At 39.9% G+C, this 16,586-nt stretch overlaps 1 protein-coding gene across 3 annotated transcripts in view; it reads left to right on the top strand.

The window, feature by feature from the left end:
- LOC103464892 (sortilin-like) overlaps positions 1-16,286 on the top strand; it is a 22,940-nt gene extending 6,654 nt beyond the window's left edge. Inside the window, exons 1-20 of one of the 3 annotated variants that reach the window (XM_008409284.2) lie at positions 3,615-4,644; positions 4,846-4,908; positions 5,516-5,589; positions 5,687-5,789; positions 5,901-6,062; positions 6,218-6,291; positions 7,804-7,853; positions 7,935-8,062; positions 8,260-8,404; positions 8,638-8,793; positions 9,028-9,140; positions 9,242-9,344; positions 9,436-9,604; positions 9,935-10,119; positions 10,214-10,403; positions 11,533-11,649; positions 11,927-12,035; positions 12,809-12,921; positions 13,026-13,152; positions 13,385-16,286. In XM_008409284.2, coding sequence (XP_008407506.1) covers positions 4,621-4,644; positions 4,846-4,908; positions 5,516-5,589; positions 5,687-5,789; positions 5,901-6,062; positions 6,218-6,291; positions 7,804-7,853; positions 7,935-8,062; positions 8,260-8,404; positions 8,638-8,793; positions 9,028-9,140; positions 9,242-9,344; positions 9,436-9,604; positions 9,935-10,119; positions 10,214-10,403; positions 11,533-11,649; positions 11,927-12,035; positions 12,809-12,921; positions 13,026-13,152; positions 13,385-13,399 — 2,220 coding nt within the window. In that variant the 5' untranslated portion in view covers positions 3,615-4,620 and the 3' untranslated portion in view covers positions 13,400-16,286. Of the gene's footprint in view, positions 1-3,614; positions 4,645-4,845; positions 4,909-5,509; positions 5,590-5,686; positions 5,790-5,900; positions 6,063-6,217; positions 6,292-7,803; positions 7,854-7,934; positions 8,063-8,259; positions 8,405-8,637; positions 8,794-9,027; positions 9,141-9,241; positions 9,345-9,435; positions 9,605-9,934; positions 10,120-10,213; positions 10,404-11,532; positions 11,650-11,926; positions 12,036-12,808; positions 12,922-13,025; positions 13,153-13,384 lie in introns of those variants that run through there. The other 2 variants (XM_008409283.2, XM_017304948.1) reach the window with 2 other exon arrangements.
- Positions 16,287-16,586: the final 300 nt, after the last annotated feature.

Raw genomic sequence — 16,586 nt, 5'->3', positions numbered from 1 at the left:
AGGAGCTACAAATATTAACATCGGAAGAAGAAAAGAATCCTAGAAGATCTAATTAGTAATCATTTTGAGCTGGARAAATCTGACTGGGACCAAACATGTGTCTGATTTAAATTTATGGGACAAAATTTAAAAAGATTTGACAGGTTTCCTGTTTGCAGGTTTCTCTCTGGGCACTCCGGCTTCCTGCCACAGTCTGAAATCTCCACTGAAATGATCCAGTAGGCCAGGGGTCACCAACTCCAGTCCTCAAGGGCTACCATCCTGCAACTTWTAGATTCACCTCTGCTCCAAAATGTCTGAATTTTCTCACCAGTATTCATTCCTCTCTGAAATAGGCTGGAAATGAGCAGTTTATTTGATCCAGGTGTGTTAGAGCAGAAACACATCTAAAAGTTGCAGGCCAGGACGGTAGCAAGGCAAAGCAAGGGCAAAAGCAAAGCAAAGGCAAGGCAAAGGCAAAAGCAAAGGCAAGGCAAAGGCAAGGCAAGAGCAAAGGCAAGGGCAAAGGCAAGGCAAGGCACACTCATGAAGTGTGACAAAAATGATCTCTGATTTTTTTTTTCTCTCTTGACGTATAGTGGGGTTTAGTGAACTTGGATTGTTTGCGTTACATTGGGATTGGTTGGGTCCTAATGCACATCCAATGAAGCACTGGACTTGGTGTTGTGGTGTTGTGTTGCAAGTGCAGTGTCAGTGCTGGTTGTAGAGAGGCTTTTGTCTGGTATTCAGTCTTGGGGACTGACCATCGAGGGTTTGAAGCAGTGACAGTGTGGCAACATGGCTGGTGTTACCTCTGTACCAACTGGGGTTGGTGGGGAGGGGGATATTTTGCTTTGGGTTGTTTTCAGATAGCGTTACATGAGTGTGTTCTGTGAGTGTTGCCTTAATGGCACCATAGGTGTTGTTTCTTGGGCCAGATGTGGCACCCTGGATTACAATTGCTACTTGCTATTAGCAATAAACACCTTCAGTTCTTTGAGTCTTGTGTTATTTCCATTTTTTATTTATCCTCTTTTCTTCCCGTCTTTCTTGCTGTTGAATGTATTTTTTGTATCTGCCAAGTTTATCTCTGTTGTGGCCTGTCCACTTTGTTGCTTGAATAGGATTTGTAGTGCCATTAAGTCAGTAAATCCAATCGTGCAGTGAAAGGGATATCTTACGTTCCTGCAGCAGAGCAGTTCTGATCTGACACGGCCATGCATTCAGATCCACCATATTCTTTTCATGAGCTATCTGGAAAGGACACACACAGATAAGAAATCATTACATAAATGAAATAAATCCAATACACATACAACATATTTGGAGATATAAAAGCAGTGCAATATTCCAGATAACATAACGCTGACATTTGGCTCAAGATCAAGATATTTTGTTCATGGACATCAGATATTGAATCTTTTATGTCAGAGTGACTTTATTTCTGATAAGCCGACTGCATTAAGTATTGTGCCACATCAGTGACCTACATGCTGTTATTTTAACCACTAGTCACATTTCTAAGTTTCATCATTCTGCCCCTTATGTCATACTTCACCATTATAAGTGCAAACAAGAAAAGCTAGGCTAGCTGTGGCTAATTTGTTTACAATCCAAAACATCAAACTGGATTCCTAAAAGTTGACTCTTGGGGTACAAAAAAAAGTTGCCAACTTCAGCAGCAGAATTACTAACACCTGTGGTATTTCTCAGCTAAACACAATGAGTCATGATGTAATTCTTACACGGTAACGTCTAAAGCCAGCGCTGCCATCCTTCTGTCCTCATTTCAAAACATGGCCTGTTGTTGTGATGAGATTCTCTTCTCTCACGGTTTTTCTGAGTAATAATTTTGGTAGTTCTAGCCAGCGTGTCGTTCTGTCCAGTAACACAGGCCTGGTGTACACAGCTTTGAGTGTTTAGATCAGAGACTTAAAGCCTGACCTCTTCTTCTGAGGTTTTGTGTGTAAACAGGGCTAAAGCCGAACGCTAAGGCCCAGCGCAGAGGGAATAAGGACTTCATTGTATTGGCATCCCGACCTCTCTGAGAGGACGTCACCCACACTCGGGGCCGTTCGCCTTCATGTCGACTGTGGAAGTCTGCGAAGGCATATGTGCGTGTGTTTTTTCTTCTAGTGCAGCTGCAAGACAGTCACTGATCAAACGCCGCTGTCCATGTCGGAAAAGCTCAAAGCTGAACGCCCAGTGTCAAGAGTGAAGCTGCAGATAAAGGGTTGGAGAGGCTTTTCAGGAGCAGATCTAGACTGCATTCATCATGTGGTGCGGCAGCATGAGGTCACGTCTGTACTGAGACCTCATGTAGGGACGTCTCCTGATTTTAGCTTCTTGCTAAGACAATGGCTTGTTAGTGTTCAGTAAATCTACTTTATCTGCTACGTTATATGCTCATCATTTACTAAAAACAGACTGCTCAGTTGGTGAGTTTTTCATTGACTGTTTCACCTACGATCATTCAGTCTGATTTGGTCCAGCTGGATTTTCAGAGGGTCTTTCACATTTGCCACATTGCAAAATATAAAAGTCATGATATTTTGGGGGGCATTTTATGCAACTAAAGAAAATAGTGAATAATTGTAAAGCGGAGGAAAAATGATAGGTACAATTTTTTATTTTTTTTTTACAGTAGAAAGCCTGAAAAGCGTGGATTGTGTGCTTGCATTCATTCCTCTTCATACCCCAAAATCCAGTGGGACCAAAACCAACCAAGAGTTTCAGATTTTACCTAATCTGACCTTGTGCGTATAAGGATCTTCAAAATTTGATGGAAAATTGCATAAGATTTTAGAAGAGCTATGACACACAACTTTTCATGAAGTGTGCGATGAAAAACACAGTTCATGAGCCAGCTGCACCTTGCCCGAAAAAAAACTAAACAAATACAAAAACAAACCATCATCCTCCTACTATTTTCCATCATCTTCTTTGTCATTTATTCCAGCGGTAACATCTGTTGATCATGTGACTCATTTGATGCACAATAAGTATTTCCATGGCGGCTTTGCGTAATGTATCCATTTAAATACGGCTGAAAACCATATTGTCGAAAAACTTGAGTTTTTTTTCAAAATTAACATGTTTCCTTCAAGCAGATTTATTTTTGTCAGTTCAATTTGCGCGATTTTGTAAACATATTGTAAATATAGCTAAATTCAGTAGATAGGTGCCAATTGTCTCAGAAAGAAAGTCAAACAAATGACACCAAAAAGGCCGTCTCTTTGGACATCGAAAACAAAAGGCGATCTAAATTCCCCCAGTACTTATAGCACTTAACACAGAAACTTACTTATATATTTCTTTTAGTTTAGTTGGAGAAAAGTGCAACCTATACACCACCTTAAATTGGATCGAATTATGCATAGCATTAATAGAACTATGTTACTTAATACATTTTTGCCAAACAGTACCAGAAATTCCCACCTCTAATTCTAATGAAGTACAGTCCTTCATTTGTAACTATCAGATGAAAAGACTGTCAGCATTGAGCCAGGTCCTGGTTGGTTGTTAGAAAAGTGTGTGGTTTCTCTGGAACTTGTTAAGGGACATAAATGCAAATATAAGACGGGGTTGTATGCATGATATTGACCTTACAATTAAAAAAATAAAAATTAAAAAAATCCACTAAGTTTAAACTTACGAACCAAAATCTTGTGTTCCATAAACATTCCGCTATGGAAAAAGCTCAGATCAATTAAATCTTCAAAAGCCCTGAACTGATCGACTTAATCCTTGTATGTACAGCTTCCGGTTAACGCTTCAGCTTTACTTCAAACTCCAGACTCAACCAGGCCTCGGAGATGTGTGAATGCCACCGACTAAATTTGATTTCATGTAGGAGTTTCAAGTTTCAAGAACCAACAAACAACAGCACTGCTTCGGTTGCCAGCTCTTTAGCTGGTCAAAAATAGGGAAAACAGAACAGATGGACAATGGGAGAGTGTTGTGGGGTGATTTATGCAGAGGAGACTGAAATTTGTGTTTGCAGAGTTGGACAGAAGAGAGCAGGCCGGTTTCCTTTTGAGCCTGTTTACAAGGAATTCTTCAGCTCACAGACAACAGCCCATGCAATCTTCTGCAGATTTACAGAGCTTTGCAGAACTCCCTCTGAGCCTGCACGTACCTTGTAAACATGCCCGCCTCATCAGCTGATGAGCGAAGGGAGGGAAAAATAGCAAAAAACAAAATAAACCTTGCTGCATTCCGAACAGTGTGAGACGAGGCCTTAAAACCCACACGCGTTAGAGCCACAGCGGACGAATGGATGGGAATGTCGTTTCCAGTCGCAGCACTTGTTTTGAAATCAAAACAAGGCTCTAAACTCTCTCTCTCTCCGCTGCTTCTAGTATTATGTCACAACTGTTTTTTTCCACGTTTTTTTTTTATATATATTTTTACCGAAAATCCTCAGTTGGTTGAGAAATGCATTTTAAAAGTATGCTAACGCTAACAGTTAGATTTTTTATTTATTTTTTTTTATGAATTTGAGTGGAGTCTGTTCAGCTCTAACGTATGTTAGGTGTCCTCGGCAGTTGCTTTGTTGTCTGACCTAATCTTTGTGATTTACACAGGAATGTAGGTCACACACGCAGAGTGTGTCCAAATGGCGGCGTTACTTTGGACAGTATGGACATTCTGTCCTCTCAGCTGGTGTGTCCGCTGCACAAAGAACAACAGGAACGCTCTCAAACCATGCTTAGTCTACTTTTACCTTTGGGGGGGGTTCATGTTTTAAAGCCAAAATAGTGTTAAGCAAATTCCATCGGCATATTTTAGCTTGTTCTCTGTCGGCTTCTGATTGTTCCGCGTGAAGATTGTTTCACCTTCTCGGTCTCGTCTCTTCTGTTTCAGTATACGTTCAAAGTCCGCTCAATGGGCTCACTCTCGCTTGCCTGGGTGGGAGACGGATCAGGGGTGAGTTTTGTTCACATGTCTATACACTGGTTTGCAATGTATTCAGGTGCGTTTAACTTTCCGACCAAATGTGACCTGCATTTCTTCTTACTTAGCTCTCTTTGCTTCTAAATAAAGTCCAGGGCAACCAGAAGTGCATTAATTAGAAAATGCACGTGTTTGTGTTTGAATTTAATCTCAGCGCAATTGCTGAAATTAAAAGCTGTTCTGTGGTATAGTGGTATCTGTGCTGTAGCAAAGTTGTATAAATAAAAGCCATTTGATGTGTTAGAAAGGCCTAGTCAAATTTGAGACACAAATCCAGTTAAGAATTTATAGCAAGATATGAAGATTGTTATTTCCCATTCAGTCTGTTTGAACTTGAACTATATTGCAAAGATGGAAAATTAATTTGAATACAGATGCATTCCACACTTTTCAGATTTTTATTAGAAGAAAATGCTCGTACCATGCGTTATTTTCATTCTCCTCGATTCTCTCCTACTTCGGGTCTGTCTTCTTGAATCTCTGAATAAAATATTTAGAGATTTACACACTATATTTAGGTGTCTCTATTTATATAAAGTGTACGTATATGAGAGCTGTTGTGCAACACTTTTCTTCACAGGTGCTCTTGGTTCTGACAACGTTTCAGGTGCCGTTGTTCTTAATGCGATTTGGCCAGTCTAACCTCTACAGGAGGTGAGGAATGGCTCCTTTAACAAAGACGGATTAGTGGGTGTTTTAAGGTTGCCATGTTCTATGCGCCTAAACCAGGGCTTCTGTGTGTGTGTGTCAGTGAAGACTACGGGAAAACGTTCACAGACGTGACTAACATGATCAACCACACTTTCATCCAGACGGAGTTTGGCATCGCCATCAGTCCGGATCATTCAGGAAAGGTGAGGCCTCCGTTAAGAGCCAAGCTAATAGATGTTGCATCTTGTATTGTGTCTTTTTTTAAATAATATATATTTTTTTTAAATCATTAAATCATTTTTGTTTGGATTCAGGTGATCCTGACTGGCGATGTGTCTGAGTTCGGTGGGTTTCGACTTTTTCGCTCGCGGGACTTTGGTCTGACCTTTGAACCGACGGACCTGCCATTTGTGCCCCTCATTCAGATGCTGTACAACCCCGGGGACTGCAACACACTTCTGACACTCAGTATCACGGTAGCGGCACTCCGTTTTGCCAAGAATGTTGAGTTTTAGTGGAGCTAAACTGGACCTCCCTGACTCTGCTGCTTACTCTTCAGGAGCCGGTCATTTTACTCCTGATCGACAGTATTTATGACTAAAATTATTTTTTTTTTTTACTTCCTTTCCAGCTGGACCTGTGGCTGTCTGATAACTTTGGCGCCACCTGGAGGAAAATACACAACAGCGTGTGCTTGGTCAGATGGTGAGAGTTTCTCTCAGAATATTTTCTAGTATCAGCTGCTGAAGTTTCACCTACATTAAGAACATTTTACATTGTAAATTACATAAAACATGTTACTGAAATAAGCCTAATGAATCAAAGGGAAAGAACAGATGACTAGCCTCCTGACAGACATAGCTGTATCTGAGCTGTGGTGTTTTGATGTGGACCATATGGGCAGTTGCCCAGGGTGACATTAGAAAGGGAGGAGGATGAGCAACAGATTTAAAAAAATATATAGCTTATCTGTCATCATGTTATCTTGTCTTGTTCAACAGAACGCCTGCTGTTTTAACAGCTCTAATCTTACCTAAATAACTAAACCATGACATGAGAAATGTTTTGGAAACTACCAAAAGTGTTACAAGGTTGAACTTGTGAAGGAGCAAGCACTTTTCCGAGCCTTTTTTTTTTGTTTGTTTTTTTTTTACTCAATCAGTTTCAGACAGAAAAAAATATAATGTTTGATATGCAGATTTTTATTCGTGCTAACAAAAAGTAAAACCATCAAATGCAATAGTAAGCAATAATTGATTACAAAATTTCATTTGATATTATAAGAAAAAGTTCAACAGAGTGTAAAAAATCTGAATTACGAACAAAACATAAAAAGTCATTTGGGGGGAGATAAGTTTTCCAAATACAGATATTAAACACTTTTACTTTTATAACTGAAACATTTTAAAATGTTACTTAATTTAATTTTCAGAAAAATAAAAGACAATGTTTTATGACGTCGTTTGATCCTGCGAATATTTATTGTACGTTTAATTCTCAGAAATGTAGAGAGTTAAAAAAAATAATAAAAATCACAAAATTTACTTCTCCTTTGGGGAAAATAAGTCACGGCGTTTTACTGCTTCAAAAAAATATACACATTTAAATCATCTTTTGGCTCTAGAGTTTATTGCTAAGTACTGGTGAAGTAATACACTTAGAGTATCGCCACAGTTGCTGACCGAAATAAAGTGATGACCAACAGATTTTCATCATGTTTGCACAGTACAGACTGCTTGTTCGTGCCCTGGCGGTCTGCACGCTCGTCGTTGCTGTTTCTGCAAGATGAACGAGCTTCGTATTTTTGTTCATTGTTTTCCCAGCTGTTCTCCTCTGCCTCGCTGTTCAGATGGCTTTCCTGACTCTGTGCTCTTCTCTGATTAATCGGCCCACGGTTGCTTATCTGCGCAGTCACCACAGTCATTTTGGGCCCGAGCCTTACACCGACCACAAAGAGCAGAAGCTGATGTGGTTCTCAGGCTGAATCACAACTCGGGAATGTGTTTCCTATTCAGCCTGCTGTCCTTGATCCAGCTGCAGTGTAAAAAAAAAAAGTCATCCTTGTCTGAAAGCAAAAGCTTGGAGTGCTGGCTGGGAGGATGAAACGAGTGCATTAATAAAGCCATCACATTTTTTTATTTACCTTTAAACTAGGAAAGTAAATTTTTAAAATTATTATATGCAGGCTTTCTTCTGTTTCTCCTTTTCTTTTTTCAGGGGTCCAAGAAACGGCATCTACATAACAACCAACACCAACGGATCATGCAGTAAGGCAGGATGATACGATGTTGTATATTAACATGTAATTCAGTCCAATTTTTTTTTTTTATAATTAATTTTCCTTTCAGATGACAAAGGGATGCTAGATTTAAAGAAAACAATGGACTACGGCAAAACCTTTCACACAATTGCCTCCAGAGTTTACTCCTTTGTCCTTGGAGGAAAATTTGTCTTTTCGTCCATCATGACCGGGATGGTATGTGTGTCTTTTATTTATTTATTTTTTGGCTCATCATTGTTTTCCTTCATGAAAACTAACCAAAGGTTTGTAAAGTATCCAGTCAACTGAGAACTTTCCAAGCTGCTTTTGCTCCGTCTTAGACATTACATCGGATAAAATTTGCTAGTACACTTTAAATCAGGCATGTCACATGTGTTTTTTTTGTGCGGTAGGGTACAGAGCGTGTGATCCATGTCTCTGTAGACGGCGGGGATCACTGGAACATCGCTCAGCTTCCTGCTGTCGACCATCAGCAGTTTTACTCCATCCTCGCAGCCAATCAGGACATGATCTTCATGCATGTGGATGATCCCGGAGGTTAGCGTTAGTGAGCCATGCGTTGTGCCGATCGTGTCTAGAGATGTCGAACGTGTCTCTGATTTCTGATCGTTCAGATAGCGCATAAGCCTCACCCACAGGCAAAGAAAGATTCCTGAAAATCAGAACAGCTTTCTGTAAGGATTCACTAGTGGGTCGCAGCTTAGAGCACAGACCTTAATGCTGTGTGTGCGTGCGTGCGTGCGTGTGTTTCATGTCCTGTCTGGGGGCAGACTCGGGGGTTGGAACCATCTACGTGTCGGACGACAGAGGAGCTGTCTTCTCCAAGTCACTGGAGCGCCATCTCTACACAACCACAGGAAGCGACACAGACTTCACCGCCGTTTCTTCCCTGCGGGGCGTCTACATGACCAGCATACTCACAGAGGGTGGGTCAACATGGACCTAATGTTATTTTCACTGAGAAAAAAAAAACAAAAAACGACACACTCATCTTAAACCATGACTGTGCTCACACAGCAGGCAAATGCAACCCACATCCAACTTTTTCTAGGCCGCATTATATTTAAAATACCTTAACGGGGTATCATATTTTTTATTTTCTCGGCTGAGTATCTGCTGTCTAACACAGCTGATTTGGTGCTTTTGTGTCCTTCTGACAGACGGTAACATAGAGACAGTGATCACATATGACCAAGGAGCCAAGTGGCAGCCGCTGCGCAGACCCCAGAACGTCGACTGCGACGCCGAGACCTCCACCAACAGACCCAGCAGAGTGAGACGAGCTCCCGTCGCTTTGCGGATGAAGTGTCGTGAAGTTGCGTGTTTTTTGGTGAAGGGGGAGGGTTTTCAGTGCTGCTCGTCTCGATGTTACAGTGCAAGCTTCACATATACGCCTCGTACAGCACGGCCAAGAAGATGAACGTTCCCATGCTGCCGCTCTCGCAGCCCAACGCGGTGGGTCTCATCCTGGCTCACGGTAGGGCAGGAAAACGCACAAACATCCTTCCGTCTGCTCTGAACTGTCTGCTGAATTGTTCTTCGTGCCGCCTCCTGTTCCCTCTCTCCAGGCAGCGTTGGAGACTCGGAGTCTGATCTCGCCCCTGACGTGTACGTGTCTGACGACGGGGGCTACTCGTGGCTGCGCGCTCTGAAGGGTCCCCATGACTACGCGATCCTGGACTCTGGAGGACTGCTGGTTGCCGTGGAGCACACCAACTCACCTATCAACCAGATAGAGTGAGATTGTATCTCTAGTTTTAGCATATTTCATTTTGTTTATGTTTTGGGTTTTCGTAGCCCAGATGTTATGAACAAGCTTTAGTCTGATGCCCTTAAGTAATTAGGACTATTTTCGACCTTTCGAGTAAAGAGGGCTGAATATAAATGAATGCCACACTTTTCAGAATTACATTTGCGGGGAAATTTGACAAATTGCCTTTGTCTTCCTCTCTCATATAAAATTTCAATAAAACACATGGAAGTTCTTGGTTGTAATAAAAAAAAAAACACAAATTCACAAATTGAATGCTTTGCAAGGTGCTACAACTTCTCCCTGCTCCCCTTCAGGTTCTCCACAGATGAAGGCCAATGCTGGCATTCGTATAACTTCACCAGCGACCCGCTGAACTTCAGCGGCATGGACAGCGAGCCCGGCTCTCGCTCCATGAACGTCAGCCTGTGGGGCTACAGGAACGACTACACCAAGTGGGTGGTGATCACCATAGACTTTAGGAAGCTCCTCGCCAGGGACTGTGAGTACCGTTGAAGGAACACACACCTGTGATGTTTAATTGCAACATGTGAGGGCAGGTGCGCTACAGCTCAGGGGCGTCTGTCGCCGTGCAGGCAATGAAGGAGACTACGAAGAGTGGCTGGCTCACTCTGCAGACCCCAGTGGCTCGAGCGATGGCTGCGTGATGGGCTTCAGAGAGACCTTCTTACGCCTGAGGAAAGACTCGGTGTGCTGGAATGGAAGAGACTTCACCGTTACCAAGAAGCACTTGCCCTGTCCGTGCTCAGCAGCAGATTACCATTGGTTTGTCCTTCTCTCCTGTTATCTCCTCGGTAAAATTGAAATGTACAAAAACAATTTTAAGTTTCCATATAGAATATTCCTGTAAAAGAAAAAAAAAGAAATGAGTTTCCTTGTTTTTGGAAAATTCTGTCACGTTTTTATCAATCATATAGGAACGAAGATGATTATATGTTGCACTCTTTAAAGTCCTGAGCTAAAGAAGTACAGGACCCTCAATAATTGAAATCCTTGGTAAAACTTGTAAAGATGTGTTCAAATAGCCTATATTGACCAATCTATCACGGTGTTTTCTTTTTCCAACTTTTAATTTACGTAGATTTAATCAAAGGGAGAGAAAACAATTTTTATGATCAAACTACGCCTCTGTTACTCCTAAAACAAGGGAAGCATTTCTTTTATTTCTATGTAACTTATATCAAAGGCCATCAGAAAGTATTTTAATCAGAGAAACGGTTGAGTGAAAATTGATGGCTTCCTATTTCTGTGGGAGTGTAAATAAAACGTGACAGAGGTTGGTTTCTCTCATCCACTTTACAAAATGAGGAAAACCACATGTACTGTCACAAACAACGATGTACAAAATAAACATGTTTTATAGGAGCAGCAAAATGTCCGGATGAAAATAAGATAACAAAAACCCAAATCATTTCTCATGTTTGTTTCAGTGGCAGAAAAGTTTCAGCGTTGCAAAAATAATTAACAAATTTATCTGTGCCAAAACGACCCCTCTTTAAAAATATTTATAGATTTTTTCCGTTACTTTTTTAAAAGTTGATCAGAGTTGCTTTGCAACTTTCCAGATAAACTTGCTGTTTCCGTGGTGTGTGAATGTGAAGTGACACAGAGACTTATTTCTCTTAGACTGTATGTAGAATACAAACTGAGGAGAACATGTCGGTCTATAAAAATGTAAAATAAATGTACCTGAAGTATTTTCTCAGTTTTCTAAGTCAAATAATGCCTCTAGAAAACCTTAATTAGTAATCTGTGACTTTGTTTTGCCATGGTTTTGCCTTGTTTCATAAGTGAGGAAAGGTTTTAGATTTCAACTCCTGCAGAACACCGTGCACATTCACTTTTTTCATTTGTAACTCGTTAAACATGGGGCACAAAAACCTTTTCCCCGCAGCGACTTTGGTTACTACCGGCCGGAGAACAGGTCGGAGTGCGTGGAGCAGAAGGAGCTGGTGGGCCACGCTCTGGAGTTCTGCTTGAACGGGACGACTGAGCAGCTGCAGACCAGTGGGTGAGTAGGCTGGTCACACTTTCAAATTCATTCAAATCCTGATGTTTCAACTCAGGATTTATTGCATTGTTGAATTATATTTCTTTTTAGATGTTACTTTATTCAGCTATTCAACAGCTTGTTAATTCACACATACATTTTCTAAGCAGACTGGATATAAAAAGAAAAAGTTAAAATGTCTTTACTGGTGACATGATCACGACCATGAGCTTAGAAAACGTTCTGTTTTGTTTTTATCGCCTAATCCGTGCATCCGACGTTTATCTCCAAATTTAAGTTACCGGAAGATTCCTGGGAACCAGTGTGAAGGAGGCTTTCAGCCGGAGAGAAAGGAGACCGACTTAAGGAGGTTGTGCATCAGTGACGCCCTTCATTCCATACCTCTGGTCAGTTTATCTCTGTCTTTGCAGGCAAGCTGACTGCATTGGCTAAATGGAAGTGCAGCTTCTCTTTTGACTTCCCCCTTAAAAAAACAAACAAAAAGATATTAAACTGTGACTTCCATGGCTAGATGAGGACCCATGTTTACTTTACAGAGAGAGGAGGGTCAGGGATGTAAAAGAAAAAGCCCGCTGTTTGACAGCTGCAGAAAAGCGTTGCATCTTCTGGTCACACAGTTTCCATAACAACAATTTATTCTAGGATTTCTCTTTGATCCAACTAGAACATGGCTGGACAGGGATCCAATTTTGCTTTGCCACCATGAAAAGTTATAGGAGGATGGTGGATGTAAAAAAAATAAAAAATCCTGAAAGATCAAGTGTTAGAGGAAAAGAGACATGGTGGGATCGCCATGTCTCCATAACAACCATTCATTTTAAGGTTCTTGCACCAATACTTTACAATACCTTCCATTCAACCATCCATTTTCCAACATGTTCATCCTTGCGGGGTTGCGAGGGAGGCTGCTGCCTATCTCCAGCGGGACAACAAGTCGCCAATTCATCACAGTGATACAAATCTCAAAAAAAAAAATTAATTAATATATTAAGCTCTAAAACCCTGAGCTGTAGGAAAGATACAGTACCGTTGATGTTTTCGCAGAATGTTTTATGCTTACTGTGCAGATGAATATTGTTACACTCGAGGAGAAAAAAAAAACTATGTCAGATTTTGTTGCTTCTTCTCTTCTGTTTGTATCCATTGCTGAACACGACAGACTGACAGCAGTTCACCTAGCGCTGCTGTCATAGTGATGGTTGTCATGGCGATACTCCTGGTGAGTGTTCTCGCAGGTGTCTGGCTGGTGAAGAAGTACGTCTGTGGTGGACGGTGAGTTGCCGTTTTTTTTTTCTGATCTCGCCGCCCCGAATGCTGCTCACATTCCTCCTGTCTTCTCCCGTCAGCCCCTCAAACTAATGTTCTGTTTTGTCCAGGTTCCTCGTTCACCGATACTCTGTGATGAGGGAACACGTGGAAGCAAACAAAATTGAGGGAGTAGACGACGTCGACACCAACTACATGGAGACAGAGAAAACACAGTTCAACGACGACTCGGATCAAGTGTGTAATACTTGCATGTAGGCCCATTAGCATGGATCTGTACGACAACTCGGTGCCTTGTGAAAATCTGTGCAGAAATCTGAGTTCTCGATTTGTGTTGGAGAATCAGATTAAACGGAGCCGAGTACAAATGCTCACCACATTTTATAGGCTTTATTTCAAAATAAAAATTGAAACCCTTTGCAAATTCCAAAACTAAAGTCTCGGTTTTCTTGCTTGTGCCTCTTGACAGGATCTCTTGGAATAAAAGTTAAGGCTTTCAAGATGGCTGAGGATTCCTGTTGCCCCAACGTTCTCTTTTTAACATCTGCTTCTCACTTCTCGCTGCCCCTGGTGGACGGATGACCCTGCAGCAACTTGCGCTGACACGTTGCATGATTGTGTCAGATTTGGCTTCTTAAAAAACGTGGTAAATAGTCTGGGACAGAAAAGAAAAAAAAGCCTTCTGAACAAATGGGCCTGCCAGGATGTTTAAGGGTGCAACCAAGCAACAGAAAACATAATAGAAGCAGCCTTTTATGTCCAGAGACGTTGCCTGCTGTCATTTTAGTACTTTGTAAATGTAAAACCTGCCAGACACATTTCTGTGGCACATGGAGTATGTCATCACCAAATTTTTTTAGACTACTCACTTTTCTGGAGTTTCTTAATGGTTAGATGTATTTTTTTTAAATAAGCTATTTCTATTTTATCGGAAGCAACTGTGAGCAGTATTTTGTTATTTTATCCTGACTTTTAGCTATGTGTGGTTCGTTATTTGTTTTTTGTTGCTATCTTTGCTAAGAGTAACAGTCTTTGATTCTTAATTGGTAAGAACTAAGCAGATTTTGTTGGTCTTCTCGCAGTAAGTGATGCAGTTAACATACAAATTCTTCAAGTTGCTCCAGTGACTTCCAGATTCAAAACGATAAGAATATTCTATAAGTACAGTTTGATTTTGTTTCCGTCGGCTAAAGGAATTACGTTTAAATTGCAAAAAGTATTTTAATTCAAATTTGGGAAATGTTTATCCAATTTTTTATAAACATGTAGTCATCAATACTTTTCTAATAATGACCACTTTTGCAAAAAATAGCTGTGGTAGATCAGTTTTTAAAGTAGAATAAATACAAATTTGGCCCGGTGAGATGTGTGTCCTGTAAAAGTCATGTTATTAACCTGCTGGGACCATGTCTGCAGTATTTCACTGTTACGTACATTCAAGGTGAAGGATTGGGCGTATATTATTTGTAAATTATGAGCCAGATGCTAACATTCTCCTTCATCCAGCTGTTTTTAAATACCACACACTCCACGTTTGTTGGCATCTTAGCTTAAAAATATGTGAAAAGTTTCAAAATACATGTGTTTTGTTGCAATAGAGAAATGTTTATACAGAAAATGAGTCAAAATCTAACATGTTTTGTGTATTTTATTTAATTTGGAAAAATAATTCAGTGTTAAGAAATAATTTTTAAGATAAGTCACTTACGCCAAAATCAATGACTCCAAAAACGTTCATGTAAAAGAGATGTAACAGAAGCATTTTTTATTTAAACTTTTACTCAAAATTATTAAAGTTTCTAGGAATTGTAAGTTAAACTTTCTTTTTCTTAAGGTATAAACATGACATGATAAAAAGCATCATTTTTCTTGGTTAGTTTTCAAAAATGAAACACGTTAGTGTAGTAAGGAAGACATTTGCTGATTTTATTTAGTGGTTAAAAAATGCCATTATAAAAAAAACACCAGTTATTGGCATTGCTGTAACATCTTCTATGAATAACCGGTGCATTTTGTAAGATACACTTTACTTTTTTTATGTGTCCAGGAACTTGTAATTAGTGATCCATGACTTCCTGTTTAGATGTGATGAATGTTGTGATCTTCGTCAGACATAAAATAGGGACTTTCCTAAACGTGTTCCTACCTATAGTCAAATTCAAGAAACTTTAAACAAAACTGGCTGAGGCCTCAAGTTTATTTTGACACAACACTCTGTGGGGGAGGATTGCCATGTAAGACGACAATTATTTTAACGCTTTTTATATATCTTTACATCTGGCAACAATAAATGTGGAGGGATTTGAAAGTGATTTGAGAGCTCATACGTATACATTTGCAATGTAATTACTGCTACTGTCTCTTCCAAGTAGTTTTCAGACATGAACAACTATCGCCTTATGTGACTGAAAAAAAACTGCAGAGCCCGAAACAATATAGGAAATTATTATTTTATGTCCCGTTGTGTGAGGTGACACTGAACTTACACATTACCATTTCTTCAATGATATAAAATGCGCTATCCTTTCTTCTTCTTCTGTCCTGTTCGCATGGTGAAAAATGAAAGACTTGAATTGTTGCCAAAGCACTTTGATTGTAAGTTTTTCTGATGTTTCAGGTGAATATGTAAAGACTAAACTCAACATTAGACTATTTAGCATTTCCTGGATGTAAAGTTGAAGCTAACGCAAACTTGAACTCATGTTTTTTCCTAGCGGTGTCGATGCAGGTACTAAAATTATCAGCATATATCTGTAGACACTTTAGAATGATAATCATGGTGGAATCCAAATATGTAACATCACTAAGGTAGTACTTTTGCAGTAATAATAACTCAGTTGTATTCATTTTTCTGCTGGCTTATTACATAAGCTTTTACAGTGTTTGATTTGATTAACTGAATTTTATTTAAAAACATTGTTTTACCTGTAGAGTTGTCACATTTCTGTTTTCCGCTTTGTAAGACCTGGAACATTTGTCAAACACACAGGGTTTTATAGTCAATGCTTGTTTTCTACAGCAGAGGCAATAACAACCCAGTAAGTAAGCTATACGGTACAAAGCAGGCATAATAGTGAGGGATTTCTCAAAAACTGGTGGATTTGTGCAAGCAAGTTGAAATGCCTGATTTAAACCCAGCTATTTACTGGATTTAATTACTTTTTTGCACTCTCTTCAGATATGTGAAAGTTTTGAAATGATTGTACAGCTACAGTATATACTGTCCATTTTTCAGACCGAGAGGTGTGACCTGTTTCCCATCTTGATTTCTTTACTGCTGGGATGTAGGTTGAACTGGTCAGTGGTACAGATGTTTTGTAACAAATTTTTTTTTGCATCTATGGATTAAAAGTAAAACACAATATTTCTCATATGTGTGCTTGTGTGTTTAATTATGCCTTGTGCAGCTTTTTTTTAAAAAAAAATTTTTTTATAAAAAAACAAAAACAGAGGCCCAAGTATTTGAAGATAATAAATACACTCCACATGTGTTTGCTTCTACAATTGAGGTTTTTATTTGTTAAAAGTTTTCTGCAAACCTTATAGAGGAAACTTCAAACACGTGAATGAATGTCCATTGGTCATATGAGACCATAATTTAGCTGTTTGACACATGTGGAATGCAACGTGAAAAACTAACACTGTAAATCATCCCGAAGAAGCTGGCCAGA

Source organism: Poecilia reticulata, linkage group LG5 (assembly GCF_000633615.1).
Source record: "Poecilia reticulata strain Guanapo linkage group LG5, Guppy_female_1.0+MT, whole genome shotgun sequence".
In the NCBI taxonomy this organism is placed as follows: domain Eukaryota; kingdom Metazoa; phylum Chordata; class Actinopteri; order Cyprinodontiformes; family Poeciliidae; genus Poecilia; species Poecilia reticulata.
This window is presented reverse-complemented; position numbering and strand designations above follow the sequence as displayed.